At 44.3% G+C, this 16,994-nt stretch overlaps 2 protein-coding genes across 2 annotated transcripts; both read right to left on the reverse strand.

The window, feature by feature from the left end:
• Window positions 1-1,155: 1,155 nt before the first annotated feature.
• kat8 (K(lysine) acetyltransferase 8) lies at window positions 1,156-7,136 on the reverse strand. The gene is made up of 11 exons (XM_024802268.2): window positions 6,702-7,136; window positions 6,122-6,196; window positions 5,815-5,993; window positions 5,689-5,742; window positions 5,438-5,602; window positions 3,162-3,251; window positions 2,947-3,087; window positions 2,767-2,860; window positions 1,914-2,064; window positions 1,470-1,624; window positions 1,156-1,328 (listed from the first exon to the last, which is right to left on the reverse strand). Exons 1-11 carry the CDS (start codon window positions 7,015-7,017, stop codon window positions 1,264-1,266), a joined length of 1,485 nt encoding a protein of 494 aa, XP_024658036.1. The 5' UTR covers window positions 7,018-7,136; the 3' UTR covers window positions 1,156-1,263.
• Window positions 7,137-8,338: 1,202 nt separating this feature from the next.
• On the reverse strand, window positions 8,339-13,698 carry rnf25 (ring finger protein 25). Its single transcript, XM_004556421.3, has 10 exons — window positions 13,616-13,698; window positions 13,318-13,389; window positions 12,297-12,393; window positions 11,977-12,044; window positions 11,817-11,886; window positions 11,653-11,724; window positions 10,002-10,148; window positions 9,838-9,927; window positions 9,613-9,750; window positions 8,339-9,218 (listed from the first exon to the last, which is right to left on the reverse strand). Exons 1-10 carry the CDS (start codon window positions 13,636-13,638, stop codon window positions 8,565-8,567), a joined length of 1,431 nt encoding a protein of 476 aa, XP_004556478.2. The 5' UTR covers window positions 13,639-13,698; the 3' UTR covers window positions 8,339-8,564.
• Between the last annotated feature and the right edge of the window lie 3,296 nt (window positions 13,699-16,994).

Genomic DNA, 16,994 nt, shown 5'->3' on the forward strand with positions numbered 1-16,994 from the left:
ACCATTTTAATTCATATATTTCCTATTTTACATAAACGATTTAATCTCTTAAGCGTGTGCTGTAGAAATAAAACTTTAAGTTCTTCACAATGAGCAACTTCTTCAAAGTCCCATCAAAACACCAAAGGAGGGAATATTTGTGTTTTTGTTATAGCTCATTCTTCCAGTCCAGTCTTTTCGTCACCCACCTGTAGTTTGTCACAAATGTTGCACCAACCATTCAGACGTCGGCTGAAAACAGAACATCCCAAACACAGTAAAAGAAAAAAGAAAAGCAAGTCACTAACAGCACTGCCGCCCTCTTGTGTTCAATACTGGTACTACACCAGCCCCGGGACAGCTGGCTGGACGTGTTTGCGTCTCACAAATTAAATCTTCTGCTGCTTTGAGGGCCGTTTGACAAGCTACAGCTACAGCCTGCAGTGGAGGAAAGCCTCAAGAAATAAAACCAAGAAAATCTTAATTCATTAAACCAACTGTTGCTGTGACAGCAGGTAAAACTCACCTGTCTGAAAATAACCTTTTCTTCAGCACATCAGCGGGACGGTACCTGCGCACCGAGCTCAGGTGTAACTCATTAGTCCTGATGGCTGCTCCTCCAGCATGTCATCATGAGGAATACCAGCTGATTGGAGCTGGGCACGTGGACTGCTGTTTGTTTGTTTTTTATATAAACAGCGACAGAAATATTGAAAACGTGAAAACACGTTTCAGTTTGAGAAAAAAAAAAGACTTCAGATGAAGCACAAACCAACCGTCCTGAGCCTGGTTCTCAGAGTGGTAACAGGCGACTTTACCTGACTATATAAATCATATTCATACATCCAGGGAGGCCCCGGAGATTCAAACCAACAATCTCATGGTTCACCTGATACAGACATGAAACCAACCTCTGAGCCTATGAAAGAACAAAACCTCAAGTATTGTTTAAACAGAAAGTAAAGAGACTACATGAAACATTAGAAACCAGAGTGAAGTGTGATCACCGTTTAGTTTCCTGATGAGCGAGAAAGTGACTGAAAAAGAACACCAAGGTTTTTATTCGATCGTAAACATCTTCTGTTCCTAATTAAAGGAATATTTCATCCTTGCAGCAAATATTTCGTTTCCTCAGTGATGTTTAACGTATGTAGGAATCAGATCAGGAGACGAAGCTTTATTTTAGAGATTTATTTTAAAAAATACAGACAGGAGAGACTAAAAATTATGTACAGTAGTGACACGAGCGCCCGGTGGGTGATCACACGTCGGCGGCTCCGTTCCTCACTTCTTGGACAGCTTGGCCTGTTTGTTTTTTGGAGGCGCCCACTTTAAACACATCGTGTCCACTGAGAGCGAGACACAATCACACCTGACGTTAGCAAATCAGCTGCGGGGTAAAAACCCGACACGAGAATCCTCGAGATCTGAGAGCCTGACGCCATGTTTGTAATAAGATGAGAAGATTTTTGGAACATCTGTGCAGGTACCTGTGATTGGTGGTTTCTTGTACTGGGCGCTCTTCAGGTGCTCCTCCACCAGTTTGGGCGTCACACAGATGACGTGCTGACCTTTCCAGTACTTCACCATGTTGAGCGACTGCAGCGTGCTGATGATGTCACTCTGTGTGATGCTGGTCATCTGGCTGGGAGACGCAGACGGACACGAAGGTTAAAATCAGAGAGTTTGTTTTTTAATTCCAGGTTTTGTTTTTAAAAGTTCTGATCAGAAACTCGTCGAGTACCAAGTTTCACATCAACACGTAAACTTATAAAAGTTTGTCTGCTGTAAAATTGAAAACAGCAGAGCTTTCACACTGAGTGCATCTCTGAGCTGCCAAACAATCGTTTTGGTTCTTAACCTTCACAGCGTCTACAAAACAAGTGGAAAAGCAAAGCCGAATCGTCCAGCTTTGCACGTGTCTGCGTGTCTACCTGAGGTCTTTGATGGACAGCGTTCCTCTGAAGTCCCTCAGGATCTCCAGCAGGACCCAGGACCAGTAACTTCGGTAGCTAAGCTTCCCCAGATCAGAGAGCGGCTTCTCCGGAGACCCCACTGTGTTCTCCAGCTTAGACAGCTCATAGCCTGCAGCAGAAACGGGCGATATCAGAGCTGCTGCCAGCGAGCGTCTCTCCTTCAGTCACTCGCTCTGTTGGTGTCATGACTACACCCCTGCCATCCATCCATCTGCTGCACTATTCCCATCTCCACTGTATTTTACTCAACATCTGTTGTGTTTTGTGTGCTTTTGCAGGGTTTTTCTATTTGCTCGTGTTTTCTTAAGTTGGAGTGTGTTTGATCTCTTGGGGCCTCAATCCACAAAGCATATCTCTACAGGAGACAAAAATCTGATAATTTAACTCAAATCTGATATTTTATAGAAATTCAGATATGCCAAACAAACAGCTTGGAAAGTTACCAGGCTGGAGGACACCTGGATCAGCTTGTGATACCATTGTGAGATTGAAACAGTGACTCCTAATTTATCTTTTCTCAGTCTGATGTACATTCATTCATTCATCCATCCATGTGAAAGCTGAACCAATCACATCAGCTCTTTGGTGGAGGTCAGGAGTTGCAGATTTACTGACTTCCTTTCGGTTTTATTATAAATGTGAAACAACTTATTTGTGTCATCTCGAGTCCATCTGAAACTCCCAACTTAACATTTGAAATCCTGTTTCGCCTGAAAATTTTTTCTGCAAACATCTTTAAAAAGCTCTGATTACAAACTCCAGGCTCTGGTATTCCAGGACGCTCCCTCATCATTCATTCACTGTCACTTACTGAAAGCTATCAGGAACTTCCCGTAGCCTCTGCGCTGGTAAGGCGGCAGCGTGAGAATACAGGCCACGTTATTCCCGTCTGGAGACTCTTTCTCCTGAAAAATAAAACCACAGAAGTCGTGACGATCAGTCTGAAATGAATACGAGGAAACGACCTTTGAGCCGCGCGCTGAGGACTTACTTTGGAGAAGTAGCCGACGATGTGCGCTCCCTGTTTGTTGACCTCAGTGAGGATGTAGAAGATGAAGGGCTCCACATCAAAATAAAGCGTCTTGTGGTCGAGAAATAATTTGGCTAGTAGACACAGATTCTGACAGTAGATCTGCAGACAGAGAGCGACAGTCAGCAGCAGGAACACAAACCCACGTTAGCAGCTCGGTGTTCAGCCGGGCTCACCTTGTGGTCTCTCCCGTCCACCTCGTACACAGATATGTTGCTCCTCCTGTAAATCTCTTTGCCTGGAGGCTGCCTCCACTGACAGTGTGACTGAGGAGGAAAAGGTCAAAGGTCAAATAAACACTGCAGTTTGATTTAACGAGTGAAACTAAAAATTTCCGGTTAATACTTGTACAGCTGCTGTTATTGTGTATATATTTATTTATATTTCTTCATACATTCTTATATAGTTCTATATTGTGTATTTTGTTGTACAGTTATTTTATTTTCAACTTTAATTTATATATTTTATCTTATTCTTCCCAGTTAAATTTACCCTTCATTCTAATTTGTGTTGTACAGTTATTTCATTTTTAACCTTAATTTATATTTTCTTCCTTCCTAGTTAAATTTACCCTTTTTAATTTTTCATATTTATTTCCTATCTTATTCATAGCCTTTTCCTTTTTTGTTTTCTTTAGGTCACGAGCAGTTGTCCAAGCATTTCACTACATATCGTACTGTGTATGACTGTGTACGTGACAAATAAAATTTGAATTTGAGGACAAACATGCATACGAATAAAATTACATATTCATTTGTTTTACGCCTGAACTGCAGCTTTCACGAGAGACTTTCACACTGGTGGGTTCGATAAACAGCAAAGTCTGACACTTTTATTTAATAAGGACAGTTTATGTAGAACAGCATTAAAATATTAGATCTAAACATGCTGAACTGCAGCAAACACAAGCTGTGGATGCATGAATGAGGCAGGTAACAAAGACGGAAACATCAGAGTGTCGTATTTCTTCCATTGAAGGATTCTGACGTATTCCTTCTTAACATGTCTTTTGTTGTTGTGCATGTTGAGCTCTAAACCTCAAAGATTCCAGTAAAACACGAAGCTCTGAGCAAAAGAACAGATTTGAGGCTTAGCGATTAACCTCAGGGTTAACTGTTTCAATCCAAGACATTAAAGCTGAGGTGGAAAAGTGTGGATTTAAAGCAGCGCTTTTAAACGCGACCTCTGTCTCAGTGCAGCAGCAGGTGACGGTGAGTGTGAGTGGTAGTGATTTAGTGGTTTCATGGTGGTGAGTTTTGTGTGCTCAGCGGCTCTACGGCGTTACTGACAGCTGCCGTGCAGGTGAAGTGACGGGACGCTGCTGTCACGAAAAACATGGATTACACCCGGACAGATCCACAAGTAATTAACATCTAATGTACCCGAACACAAAGATACGTGCTGGGATACGGAGAAGCACCCAGCTTTGGTTTGTTAACAGCAGATCGCTAAAGTCAAAGATGCATCACTTCAAAGCTTTTTTGGTTTTTGTGGAGAAGCACCATCACACCCCTCTCGCTTTGCTGAGCGGGGATGACTTTACTTATTTTGTGGCACCAGGTAGGGCTGTGCGATACGACCAGAATCTCATATCCCGATATCAGACATCTATCGTCCGATAACGATATAAATCACAAAAATGTAACATTTTCTGTAAAGTCTGTGAATCTCGGGCAGCTCGACTTGCGGGAAGTTTTAACCGATGCATGAAACGATACATTTTTAGACATAAGTTGTAACGGCGCCGTTTTCTTTGTATTTATTACACGGCGTGCTGCGGGGAGAAGCCTGTTCTAACGTTTGAGTCTAAGGTCTATTTTTTAGTCTACTTTTTTGCTTCTCATCTGTAAATGATCTGCTCTTTCACGTGATTCAGTTTATTTTGAAAAGTCTGAACAGGATCTTGAGCTTTATTGTGAAAGGTTTATGTGGAACATAAACAAGCGGACACGCGATGCTGTCACCTTCATTGTTGCTAACGACAACGCATAAAAACAGGCCCTTGTCCGTCCATAGTGTGGTTATATTAAACATTAAGAGGACGAGAGAACTTTAAGAAATTAATATAGCCACTACAGTGATCAAAACCATGAACAAATATTGCCGTAAACAGTTTATTTTGCGACACCACGAAACAAACGATAGCGTAAAATGAAACGACAGACGTTTTTATATCGTCATCCAATATATATGGTTATATCGAACAGCCCTACACCAGGCTGCAGCACACAGCACACATTTATCAGATTTGTGAATGACTGACATTTTTTCTGAGTAAAACGAAGGCTGACAGAATCATGACAGCACAACGTTTTAATAAGAATCTCATCAGGCTGGATAACAATCCTTTAACAGTCTTCTGTCTCACACATAAAGCCATCATTCACTGACTCAAACAAAAAAGCAGGTATGACTCTATGAGACACAAACGTCCTGAACTGAGGTGACTGACCAGGTGATGTCTGAACGTCTTCTCGTACTTCATGTATTTGAGGCAGTACTCGCAGATCCACAGCTTGGGTTGCTTCCCATAATCCTCAGGAAATGGTGAGAAGTACCAGGCATCGATCTCAAAGTTTCCTATCTGGATCTTATCCACATACTTCACTTTGGTGATCTGAAAGTGAGGGAAACAGTTAGCTTATTGACCAAATACTGGAAATAGTGAAAAAACGTGGAAGAAAAGTGGTTGTGACTACACACCGCCTCGTGCTCCTTCTCCAGTGCAGCTGTCGTTGGGTCCATCTCTGCGTATGTCTGCAAAGAAAAGCTTCATTAGAAAACTGTAAGTTATGCAACGCTCCTGGTGTTATTACACACACTCTATACCTTCTGCACATGGTTGATCTCATCGTGCTTGCGCTTCTGGTTGCGGGTGATCTTCCTCTCAGGCTGGTCACCCAGATCTCCAACGCCACCGATCTCTGTGCTCTTCCTAACCGCGTCCTTCACTGTCTTGGTAAGTGCCAGGCGAGACTTACCCACCCATTCGTCCAGCCGCCTGTTGACTGCACGAATCCCAGAGAAAATTAGATGTAGATACAGCAGCTGGATATGAACGTTTAGCATGAATTAAACAGAAGAAACATGCAGTATAAATCAGAATTTAAAAATATGAAAGTATTTTTGTACTTACACCCCACATAGTGGACATAAAACTCTTCTCTGCCCTCCTGTTCGTTCAGTCTGGACTGAATAACCTCTGCTGTGTCTGTGAAAGGAGCAACAACCATCAGCTGGTGCGACTCACGGCAGTACAAGCAACTTCCTGCCGAACTCCCTTCAGATTTCTGGGACTTAAATGCGGGCTTGCCTTAATTAACCATAAACTTTGTATAGATTTGGCTGTTAAAATCTCACCTTATGTGTATCGAGACGTCATTTAATTCGGCAAACATAACTAAACACCTTAGTGTGTTTATTACGTTTCAGTGCTAACTTTTAGATGTGGGCCGTTTGTTGTTTAAAGTGTCACTGTTTAAAGATCCATAGAGAATTTTCTAGAAAGCCCTAAAAATCTTCAGTTAGTAAGCGATCGCTGAATTAAGTTTTTGGACCAAAGCCGTTTGGGACTTTATGCGAGTCATTTAGATTTTTAACTGTTTGATGGCAGTTTTTCACCAAAACAAAAGCACTGAGTCCATATCCAAAATAATAAGACAGCTAGCATGCCAACGAAATTGAGAAGGGAAAAGCAGAACATGGTCTTTACTCACGCCATGTCTTATCGGCTCTTTGACATAAATACGTCTCTCCGATTGCCACCGACACCTCCTGCTCCCTGCCACCGAGCACCCCTCCTCTATCCGGAATGTGCTGACTACTCGAACTCCCGGCCTCCCTGGAGCGGCCGAGGGCCTCCGCTTCATCCTCCTCCCCGCCACTGCCGTTGGAGGAACACGCAGCCGGGATGCTGCCGTCCAGCTCACCCCGCTCGCCTTCCATATGACTCGAATCCATGTCCACGTCCATCGTGGGCTCCGAGTCCTTGTTATTAGCGTAGCTCTTGTGAAATTCGCTCCCGCCAGTCATAACCTCCGAGGTTTAAAAACAGCCACACACGTCTGCGTAGTTTAAAGAGGGGCTTAACAGGACAAAGTGCCAAGATGGCGCAGGTTACGATCCGCCTCTTTCACGGTAAAGTAACTGCATCTCCCATGATCCTTAGCGCTGTGACGTTGGCGATTTCGCCTCACTGCTTAACGGTATGTATATATATATATATATATATATATATATATATATATATATATATATATATATATAATTAATTATAATTTTCTAATGAATATTCACTTGTTGAGACTTGATTTAAGCAAAAGCTCAGGAATACACTAAAAAAGATGGTTCATAACTCCCCCAGGTCAAAGTCTGTCAGTACAATGGAAGAGTAGCTTATTACTATTATTGGGTTTTCTTTGGGGGTTTTTTTACACTTCACATCAGTTTTTGATTTGAGGTAAATAAATACTTTAAATGTAATAAATGAAATGGTACCTAGTGATCGTGTTGTGCATGCAGTTTTAAATTATAGTACCATATGTTTATCAAACTGACATTAACAGTGAAGTTTATGTTGATAAGTCCTGCTCAGTGACTGCAGATCTGTTCACAGATCTTTTTATTCTTACGTTTGTTCCCTGTTTGCTGAGCAGAGTAAAAAAAGCTGAGTGAAAATCATCCCCTCAACTGCCAGGCCATGGAGACAAACACATCACAGCAAGATGTCAAGCTGGAGTTCACCTAAAGTGTAACAGTCGTGTGCCAGAGTTTCAGAAAGAGTTTGAGTTTTCCAGTATTGCTGCACTGTTGGTAGTTTAAGGTGGATCAAAGTTTTGCTGCATATTTTAAAGGCAAAGTCAAACTATCTTCTTATGCTTCTTAAAACTCTTCGTTTGCCCACTGTTACCCTCTGGATTTGACACGTGCTTGTCTACCTGCCACTACGCTTTTTAAGCCAGTCATTCTACATTTGTTTGCTTTGATGCAGATAACACACTGCTGTATGTGTCAGTCTAATGCGACAATCTGAGAAAGATGTTCGATCGAGAGGTGTTTCCTATCAGGTCTGAAAGTCTGAAATCATATCTCAATCCAGGAACCCATCAGCTCTCACTGAGGCTTTTCAGAACTTTAGGTCTGACAACAGACATCCAGTTAATGGTTATCAAAGGCAGACTTCCTGTTTGGTGCAGCAGGCATACTAACACAGACACTCAGCCTCTCTACCGTCAGTTTTCTCTCCGGTACCTGGTTGCAGCACTTTAATGCAATATCAGTATATCACAGAGGGTCCACATACAAGTTATTTACTGTACTAAGAGAAAAACACCAAAGCTGCCATCCAGAGAAATTTGGATTTGTACTTCTTTTAATTTATATAGTGCCACAACATAAAGCAACAACCATCTGGACCCGATAGCGTGCGTGAAAGTGCGTACCAAAGCGCAGGGTGATGGCGATGGACAGGAGGATGGGACACTACAGTGAACGTCTTTTCTGCTGCAGGACTTTGATCTATGCACACTGACAATGGAGGCACATGTAAGTTTGTTCATTGGCCCTCCTGTCGCCCTTTGTCATAGCACCTCCTCTCTTCCCCTCTCCACCACCTTCTGCTGGAAGCCCCTGCCGTGACCACGACGGGGACCGCCTCCTCTGCCGCACAGGTTATTGGCTCCTCCTCTGCTCCTGGAGCCACGATCGTCCCAGTGGTGCCGTGCAGGTCCAGCAGCCCCGGAGTGTGGGGCAGGTCTGTAGTGGCCTCTTCTCCGTCCACGATGGCCTCGACTGCCTGCAGAGTCTGCAGCATCTTTTGGGAACTCTGTTTCCAAACCCGACTGACATGTGGGCACCTGCGCCTCTTGTTCCATTGCCTTGACACCCCCGTCCGTCTTTGAGGGACATAGTTCTGGGTTTCCTTGCACCTGTTGGCCACGATTACCCTGAGCTTTAGCTGGCTTCTCAGTACAGTCTGAAGACAGAGAGAGTTTGTCCAGGTCCTCTGCGATGGGGGCGACTCTCTCGTAATGGGGTCTGGACCTTCCTCCTCTTCTCTGCCCCCTCACCTGGTGCTGATGCCTCTGTCCCAGAACACCTTTACAGTGGGAAAGCCCGGGAACAGACTGGTCTGCTTTGTCACCAGTTTCAGCAGGAACGTTAGAGGCTGAGGAGATTGGAGGGCCTGGAGGCTCATCGGCATCCAGATTTCCATTTTCAGCAGCAGGTGGAGCCTACGAATGTCAAAAAAAAATTATACATTGAATACATTCAAAACATCGTTTAACACATTAAAGTCAACGTGTTCTGCTTGTTTCCGGTTACCAAGTGGTGTTTGTTCCTCTTTCTCTAAAGCAACTCTTCTGATTGGCTGCTCCTTTCTCTCTCTCTGCCTGACATGACCATATAAAGTAAATCCCCTCTGGATGACATCACACAGAGCCAAGAGTAGAAAAAAACTGTGTGAAACTGAGTGTTTTGTTCACAAGGATTACTCTGATCTTCTCTGAACTCAGGCATGTGCGGTCAGGGTCACAACGCATCCTTCGCCATTACCCCCGTTTACACTCGTAAACGTCCCCGCAAACCACTGCAGACAGGGACCGAGTGCCTCACACACATTCTTACCTCGTTGATGTGGATGAGAAAGCGGTTGGACTCCACTTCGGGGTCAATGATCCCTCCTCTAGACCTCTGACTTTCCAAGAGCTTCTGGAGTTCACGCCACTTCTGCTGGAAGTCTGAACCGATCGCTGCCTCGTCGAGCTGACAGGAGAAACACGAAGCCCGGTAACGTTTACTGGCGAAATCAGACAAACATCCGTTAACAGGTGAATTAAGAACGAGCTTTACCTCGGGCAGCTGAGGTGCGGGAGACGACAGAAGCTGAGTAACATCGTACGTCAGCGGCTCTCTGCACACCGGGCACACCACGGTGAGCTCCTGTCAGAAGAATCAAAGGCAGAGTCAGAAAGTCTCAAAGTGATTAATCATCCGTGCAGCTGCTGACGTCTGACCTGGTGGTCCGCTCTGTCTCTGGTCTTGTCCTCCTCCAGCTCCTTCTCCCTCTGCTGGAGCTCCCTCTCAGAGTGGCTCACGTAGCGGCCGAGGCAGTGTGAGTGGAAGTAGTGGTAGCAGCTCGTCTTGGTGAACGTCTCTCCCTCCTGACAACCAAAGCATGAATGACTTTACTCATGACTCGTTCCACTAGACTCTACTCCATCTCTGTCGTTTTCCAGTACGACTGAGTACCACCTAATGTGCTTGGGGTTGTTATAGCAACATGGCCAAAAGTCCTGTGACTTCATTTGTATTTGACACAAACAACAACAATGGAGGGCGTTGGGGCGGTGATAAGCATCTGGACTGCGTGTGGAACCTTTTCTCTCACTGCTGGGTTTGATTTTTGTGAAAGAGTCGCCCTCCTGACTCATCGAGCGATGCTCCTGACTGGCCAATCGGCAGCATGCAACCTGCTGATGTCACATTTTCAGATTTTCTCAGATCGTTCGGAAGTAGGTACACTAGGTACTAAAAAAGTACCTGAGAACAGGTACTAATGGAAAACCCTAAAAATGAGTCGAGTCGAGCTGATCTGAGTAGATACTATGTCAGGCACCACCTACAGAACAAATGGTCACAAAAAATGTTCAGGCGTCTCTTTCTGGGTCAGGATTGAATATCCAACACAACAAATTCAAGACAAAAACAAAAGTCTTTGTCCTAATTGTGTCACTTTCACAGAGGCGAGCACCAGAGATGCTGACCTGTTAAACAAGTTGTTCACGTTTATTCATGCCAGCTAACTAGATGATGATGATGATGATGCTGATGGCTCTCTCTGTGACACCAAGCTGCAAACAAGCGAGGTGGAGAGTAAGCAGATGGTCGCCGTGCTTTAAGCCCCGCCCTGCAGCGCTCTGATGTAGACACGAGGAGAAGCGTGACACCGTGTTGAAGTATAACCGCTCGACCACCATGTTTGACCACGTTCAGCACAAACACCAGGACGCTAGCCTGCACGCTCAGTTATCTGAGTGTTTTGTAATCCTGTTTAATCAGCTGCCATAAAAAAATAAACCCCCACAGCACAGATGTTCCTGGTAAATAATTTACTTGTAATTTTAATGGCCCAGTTCCACCCACCCACCCACCCACGCACCACAGGCAGCAGGTACCCATTTCCTGTGAGTGGGTCCTCCACCCTTTTCCCTGAGAATCATAGTGTCAGACATGGAGGTGCTGATTCTCTCTGACAGGTGGAGGTTCTTGTTTGATGAAGCCACAGAACCACGTCATCTGCACAAAGCACAGACGCTATGCTGAGGCCACCAAAGCGTTTGTCCATAAACGTCACAGAACAGGTGACACAGGGCAGCGCTGCTGGATCCAACACCCGCCGAGAACAAGCCCGACAGAGTCCAAACCAAACTCTCGCTGCAGCCGTACGGAGACGGCAATCAGAGGAACAAGAGCAGGCATGGAGACACGAGCAACACGGTCAGAGCTGAAATGACCTCTAAACGCAAGCTGAGGTAAGACTTAGACAACAAAGAGCTGTGACTAAGACCACAAGTGTACAAACAGCCCCGTGGGAAGCATTCAACACAGGAATGTGGCCACATTCAAAGAGGGAACTCCAAACTCTGATGGAGGGAAGCGACTCACCTTAAAGCCGTAGAGACAAATGACACAGTTCCCATGAGGAATATTGCTTTCAGTCAGGATTTCTTTAGCTTTCTGCAGGAGAAAGATCAGAGCAAGACTTTAAGATAAACCCAGCGAAATGACACATTTTATCCTAATGAGAAACAAACAGCACGTATAACAACCTCAATGAGCTGATACAACATGGGCGAACCCAGACAGGACTGAGCCTCGAGCTGAAGACACTTTTGGACACTAAGAGAGAAGAATCAGAGGGTTTTACACTCAGTGCTGAGAGTTTGTGAGCAGAAGGGACTGACGCTGGGAGATGAGTCACTTCCTCACCTGTTGAGTTTGTCATCAGAAAGCCCGCGGGGGTTCCGGATGGAGATCCCCGGAGACGATGAGGGATACTAAACACAGAAGAAGAAAACACTCATTTCAGTTCAGTGAAAACTGCAGAAAGATGTCAGCTGTTCAATCAGTGCAGAGTGTGATGTGACCATGAACCGTGACCGTGAGATTTGTTAACAAAAATGTAAAAATGAGCTTTTTTATCCCTCACAGCACATGACTGTTAATAAACCGTCCACTAACGGTCTTCTGTGCGTTTCTGTCTCGGAGTTAACAAACGTTTCTGCGAGCTGAGCCGGTGAAAGGCGAACCTGCTGATCGAGGCTCAAAGTCAGCGTGAGCCGGACGAACTGTGAGACGGAGTCCTCGGCTGTGGACGGGTACAGGTCCAGGCTCACCTCCCAGCCCCTGAAACAAAAACAAAACTGCATCACCGATCACAGAACCTCCCACCAAACTCTGTCGAGCTGACATCACTTCCTCCAAACACAGTCAGAAGCATTAAAAGAGAGACACTCTCAGAGTCCTGAAGTCAAACTTTTTAAATTTAAAGATGATTTTTTCCCCAACTTTTATGGAAAAAAAACTTTTTAAACTAATTTGAGGCAAAATCTGAATTTGTTTTAAAGTGCGTTTTACTCAGACTTGTGATTCTCTTGGAGCTTTGGTACGTAGCAGTCTGTGTCAAATATGATCATCAATGCCACAACTCCAGATGTGGTAAACCGCTGGCCACATCTGGAACTCCTTCGTGTCTCCTCTGATCATCGAAAGTAAAATGAATGAAGGCTAATGATTCAAAAGGAATTCTCTAATTCTGCAATTAGAGAATATTCACAAATGGAAAACATTCAAAACATCATCCACTCTTCCAGGAGTAGAGGAAACTAAGCCATAGCAACATGGCAAAGCTGCGTGGGAAGAAACAAGACTTCAGGAGCAACGTCGTCTGGACTGACTAGAACAAAGTGCACCACAAACACCTCAGGCCAGCTGTCAGCACGTGGTGGGTGAAGATGATGATGATGATTTGAACACCTTGCAGTTACTGAGTGGACCATAAACTCTTCTGTACATCAAAGTGTTCTAGAGTGTGAGACCATCTGACCCACAGCTAAAGCTTGGACCAAACTCGGTTTTGGATTATCCCAGAGCAGCAAATCTCCAAACAAGGAGCTGCAGTGATCCAGAGTCCACACCTCAGGCTGAGCTGGGACCTTCAGAGAGCCAAGAGCACTAACTTCCTCCAAATGATGACATTTAACACCTGTACAAGTCTCACCTGTCCAACACCAACCAGCACTAAAGCTAACCCAGCTGCTGTTAGCTCACCTGTCCTCTCTCGTGTCCACCTGCAGCTCGTCCAGGTAGATGGACTGCAGCACCTCGATCTCAGACTGGACGCTGCGGACAAGAAAACAGCGCAGTTAGTGTGTGCGGCTGAATCTCTGCGACATTTCATAACCGGCTAAAATTAGCGTTAGCATTTTAGCTCGACACAGCAGCAGACCTGCGGTCAGATTTTACTGCGCGGCGGCACCGAGCGGGTTAGCCGCGGGTCACACACACGCGGACACGACATTAGAGAAGCTTAGTAGTCACACTTCACACACTCATCCAACAAACTCACTCGCACTCGGCCGCCGTCATCATGATGCTGTGCGAGCCGGCAACAGCTAGCTGTGGCTAACCGGAGGTTGCGTATACACAGACCTTTCAGAATAAAAGCATCGCAAAACAGACCGTGCTAAATACAATAAAACGTACAAGATATTTGTTGACAGATTCTCAGACATTTATCACAGAAAACACCATACAATGAAAAACTACACTGAGGCTGTGAAACCTTTGGATCGTAGTGAAAAAAGCAACAAACTTCATGTGATATCGAACAAAGAGGAAACCACAGTGAGAGAGTCGGTGTGTTCAAAATATGTTTATGAAATAAAATATTTTTATTTAAAACGGATTCAAAACTCACTCATAAAATTACATTTAAAATTTTTGTTTTACCTTTTAAAACAAATTCAGAAAAACTGAAAATGTACATATATAAACGCAAATAATCCGTATTTATTTTAATCCACAGACTGTAAGTATTGCTCTCTAGTGGTCACAGAACGCAACTGCAATTAATTTAATCTTATTAGTTTTGTTAATCCTAAAATTCTTGAAGGACTTGTGACTTCAAATGTTGAGAAATTCAAGTAACTTTTGAAAATACTAAAATATTGCAGTAATGTCTACTTAATGGGAAAAAATGTATGACTAAATGATTAAATTATTTTTTAGTAATATCATTACGAAATCTATGATCAGCTGTACTTAATGTAAACTGATGTATGCAGTTCCCCAAATGACCAGCAGAGGGCAGACAACTCTCAAGATTTAATGTATAATGTCAAAACATGTCTTGATGCATCTCAATCATCCAGGAAAGTAAATCTCCAAAAGTTGATTCTGTTCATCTGGACGTAGCGTTTTGTGGCAGAAACGTTTCGTCACTCATCCAGGTGACTTCTTCAGTCTCCGCTGACTGCAGGTTTCCCCAATCTTATAAACAGCACATTTGCATTGGAGAATGTCAAAACATATCATTACCATATGTTTATGAAGGAATTCAAGATGATGATAGGCGATTTAAGGGAAAGGTGGGTTCTAAACCATCTGCGCCCCCTGGTGAGGTCTTCATTGGATCCGCTGCAGTTTGCTTACCAGCCTGGCATCGGGGTGAAGGACGCCATCATCTACCTCCTGCACCGAGCTCTGGCTCACCTGAAGAAGCCTGGAAGCAATGTGAGGATCATGTTCTTTGATTTCTCCAGTGCTTTCAACACCATCCAGCCACGACTTCTGAGGGACAAGCTGGAGCTATCAGGAGTGGACCACCACATGTCCCAGTGGATACTGGACTACCTCACAGGACGCCCACAGTATGTGAGGACACAGGGCTGTGTCTCTGATACGCTGGTCTGCAGTCCGGGGGCCCCATGGGGAACAGTGCTGGCACCGTTCCTCTTCACCGCAGACTTCTCCATCAACTCCCCACGCTGCCACCCACAGAAGTTCTCTGACGACTCTGCCATAGACTCTGAGTACAGACAGTGGACTCTGGACTTTGTGGACTCGTGCCACAAAGTCTAGAGTCCAGATCAGCAGGTGACTCGTGCCACCTGCTGATCAACGCCGGGAAAACCAAGGAGTTGGTGGACACACCACACTGACACTGGTGAACATCCAGGGAGTGGACATTGAGATAGTGGACTCGTATATGGTAAATGGCCTGTATTTGTATAGCGCTTTACTAGTCCCTAAGGACTTTACACATTCAGTCACACACCCATTCACACACTGGTGATGGCAGCTACATTGTAGCCACAGCCACCCTGGGGCGCACTGACAGAGGCGAGGCTGCCGGACACTGGCGCCACCAGGCAACGGGTGAAGTGTCTTGCCCAAGGATACAATGACCAAGACTGTCCAAGCTGGGGCTCGAACCGGCAACCTTCCGATTACAAGGCAAACTCCCAGCTCTTGAGCGATGATCGCCCCGCATGTATAGGTGTATAGGCACCTGGGTATTCACCTGAATAATAAGCTAGACTGGAGCCACAACACTGATGCTCTGTACAGGAAGGGTCAGAGCAGACTCTACCTGCTGAGGCGGCTGAGGTCATTTGGAGTACAGGGAGCGCTTTTAAAGACCTTCTATGACTCTGTGGTGGCATCCGCCAGCTCTGTTCTGGGATGCACCCTGGACCCAGTGCAGGTGGTGGAGACAGAAGGACTCTGGCCAAAATAGCATCTCTGATGGACAGAGTCTCCCACCCCATGCATGTAGATGTTGCTGCAGAGCTGCTTCAGTGACAGACTGCTGCATCCTCGATGCATGAAGGAGCGTTTCTGCAGGTCCTTCCTCCCTGCAGCTGTCAGACTGCACAATCAGAACTGCTCCCAACAAACACAGATGTTTACATCAGCGCTGTAACTGCAGTATTTTATCAACTGACTCACTCTACAACCTGGGTTTGCCTCTTACCTGTATTTTATTTTATTTTATTTTATTTAATAATGGTACAATACTCTGTTTTTGGTAACCATTGTCCTCAATGTAAATATGTAAAACTTGTGTATGTTTCTGTTCTGTGTCTTGTGTACTGTTTCTTTGTATATGTGTCTTTTTTGCTGCTGTTACACCCAAATTTCCCCTTGTGGGACAATTAAAGGATTATTCTATGTCTTCTTCTTCTTCTTATGTCAGCGTGTTATGAGATGAGATGAGATGAGATGAGATGAGATGAGATGAGACTTTATTGATCCCACTGTGTGGAAATTTTTGCATTACGTCAGCTCAGGGACAGAAAGCAGAAGGATAATACAAAAAATACAAATAAAATACAAACAAATATAAAATAAGTAAGATATTAAACTATATACAACGGTAGCATAGACAGTATGTGACTGTGGATATAGCTGTAGAAATATGCAAGACATAAACTATAAACTACATAGTTATAACATAATTTTTCCATGTAAGTAATAGTTATCTATAAGAATAGACGTGTACACGCACACTCACATGCAATATGAGTGTGCATCTAAATGTACAGCATCTAAATATACATATACATACACATATTCCTGCAAACGTCCACACACATAGAATGTGCATTATGCATGAAGTGACCGTGGATGTCCACAATGTCCAGTGACTTATGACACTGTGAGGAAAAATGTTAAAGTATTCACATTTTTTTCTTTCTCCATAAAAAAAAGTTGATTTTGTTTTTCTCTAAATTCTTTGATCATTTCTGGATATGAACAACCGAGTACAGAGCCATTTTAAAACGTTATAGCGGCAATTTTGTTCCTCATGACAAGTTCGCCATTGTTATGACAAACACCAGCCCACAGAGACACTTCCTGTGAACTTCAAAATAAAATCTGCGAGGATTTACAATGCGCACTGTCTGACAGTAGAGGGCAGCATATGACTCCTTGGCGTCAAA

This window comes from Maylandia zebra, linkage group LG4 (genome assembly GCF_041146795.1).
Source record: "Maylandia zebra isolate NMK-2024a linkage group LG4, Mzebra_GT3a, whole genome shotgun sequence".
Lineage (NCBI taxonomy): Eukaryota > Metazoa > Chordata > Actinopteri > Cichliformes > Cichlidae > Maylandia > Maylandia zebra.